At 47.9% G+C, this 2026-nt stretch overlaps 2 protein-coding genes across 2 annotated transcripts in view; one reads left to right on the top strand and one right to left on the bottom strand.

Annotated features, from left to right (window-relative positions):
• The window catches only part of EMH_0038630 (sec 13, putative), a gene marked incomplete at both ends in the record, with an annotated part of 3292 nt that extends 2645 nt beyond the window's left edge, over positions 1-647 (bottom strand). Inside the window, one exon of the mRNA XM_013495315.1 lies at positions 456-647. Coding sequence (XP_013350769.1) covers positions 456-647 — 192 coding nt within the window. The remainder of the gene's footprint in view (positions 1-455) is intronic.
• Positions 648-1647: 1000 nt separating this feature from the next.
• Positions 1648-2026, top strand: part of EMH_0038620 (26S proteasome AAA-ATPase subunit RPT6a, related) — a gene marked incomplete at both ends in the record, with an annotated part of 5400 nt that continues 5021 nt past the window's right edge. Inside the window, one exon of the mRNA XM_013495314.1 lies at positions 1648-1891. Within this exon, the coding sequence (XP_013350768.1) occupies positions 1648-1891 (244 nt within the window). The remainder of the gene's footprint in view (positions 1892-2026) is intronic.

Raw genomic sequence — 2026 nt, 5'->3', positions numbered from 1 at the left:
AAAAAAAAACGGATAATAATGATGCATATATATATATATATATGACATATATATATATATATATATATATATGCAGATAGATATTATGTGCAACCGTTCGCTGTGTAAATCCATATATACAAACATATAGACAGAACGCATGCAGAGATAGATAATATGGATACATACATGTATACACATGTAAACAGACATGCATGCACGAACTCGTGATACTGAAGGAAACAAAAGTGGTAATATAGAGTACGCCACGCGACAAGAGTACATACACTCCAGTGTTTCTTGTTTAGTTATAGAAAGGGAACAACACAACACCACGAGAAAGCTGCAGAGCAGTGCAAGCTGCATGCATCTCGTGCTGCTGCTGAGAAAGCTGTCGCAGCTCACCTGCCAGACGGGGCCGTTGTGTCCGCGGAGTTCTTGGATAAANTGCTGCTGAGAAAGCTGTCGCAGCTCACCTGCCAGACGGGGCCGTTGTGTCCGCGGAGTTCTTGGATAAACTGAGCTCCACCAGAGTCTGCAGAAACATCCCAAAGACGAATAGACTCGTCGCTGCTGGCTGTTGCAACACGGGTGCCGTACAAGTCGAAGGAAACGGCGTGGAGGGGGCCGCCATGAAAGGTCTCAAAATGCGAGATAAGCTGCGTCATGCTGCCGATCTCGTAGAAAAATAAAAAGAAATAAATATTTTAATTTAATTTATTCAAAAAAATTTCAGCTTTCCTCATAAAATATGTCTCAATCGAGCTCCGTGTTCAGGTTGCCACTCACGGCTATAACGAAACGCACAGACATCCGAAACAGAAGCCGATGGACTGTTACCGATGCTTCTGAATATGAAAATAAATAAATATTTATTTAATGAATTATATTTCTTCTTTTTATTCTATTTTTACACAGAGATCGCAGACAAACACCACGTATTCTTCTTCTTCTTCCCGCGGTAGCCTGCTGCTGCAGGCTGACGTGTCACGACGCAGCCGCTGTATTGAATACATGCATATTGTAAGTATTGGGGCTCCCCCTTGCACATGAGCAGCTTCAGGGTATATTAGGCTCTTTATAAGAGGTATATTTCTTCTGTATTCTGCTCAAAAGAAACAAAACAAATAGTATAAACGCCGAGCCGCCGCTGCAGGCGCGCAGGACCGGGGGTGAGTGAGTGAGCTCCCTGCATCATCACCACAGCCCCCTGAGTTTAAGTGTCTACAGCATTCCTCTGTTTTTCTTTTGCACTTTCTCTGTCGCTTCTCTTTTTCACAGAGTCTTCGCTTTACCGCTTTCCGTTTGTTAGCTGCTTGGTCTTCGGGTGTACAGGCAGCTCCTCCCGCGCCTTCTACTCAGCGCCTGCACGCAGCTGCACTCTCATTGCTCTTGACTCTTGTGCATGCAGAGCTGCTCCTGCGCGAGTGCGNCGCCTGCACGCAGCTGCACTCTCATTGCTCTTGACTCTTGTGCATGCAGAGCTGCTCCTGCGCGAGTGCGACCACGTCCGACCTGCCGGCTGATATTTCCTCGTGTTTCTGCTTCTGCTGGCGACGCTGGGGCTGCATGCAAGTTGCGGCTTGCATTGCGGTGGTGGTGGTTTTTTCTTAGTTTCTCTTTGGCCTGCATAGAGGAAATTCTTCTGCGCGTTCCCCCCAAGCCGCAATGAGTGTCGAGGTTGATATGCAGCCTGCAGAAGCAGCAGCCAACGCTGCTGCTGCTGCTGCTGCTGCTGCTGCTGCTGCAGATGGTGATATGTCACAGGACCTGAACTGCTGCGACAGCGACAGCGGCGATGGCCTGAGAAGGTACCTCGAGGCAAAGGTGGAGCAGCTGGAGCGCACCATTGCTGAGAAGACCCAAAACAAACAAAGATTAGAAGCACAGCGAAATGAATTCAACGCAAAGGGTCAGACAAACTCTCCATCTACTGCTGCACTCACTCTCTTTGCTGCTGCTGCTGCTGCTTCTGCTGCTGCTGCTGCTGCTGCTGCTGTTGCTGCTTCTCCTGCTCTTGTTCTTTTTGCTGCTGCTGATAACTGCA

The sequence above is a fragment of the Eimeria mitis genome, genomic scaffold, assembly GCF_000499745.2.
Source record: "Eimeria mitis Houghton genomic scaffold, Emh_scaff1513, whole genome shotgun sequence".
Classification (NCBI taxonomy): domain Eukaryota; phylum Apicomplexa; class Conoidasida; order Eucoccidiorida; family Eimeriidae; genus Eimeria; species Eimeria mitis.
This window is presented reverse-complemented; position numbering and strand designations above follow the sequence as displayed.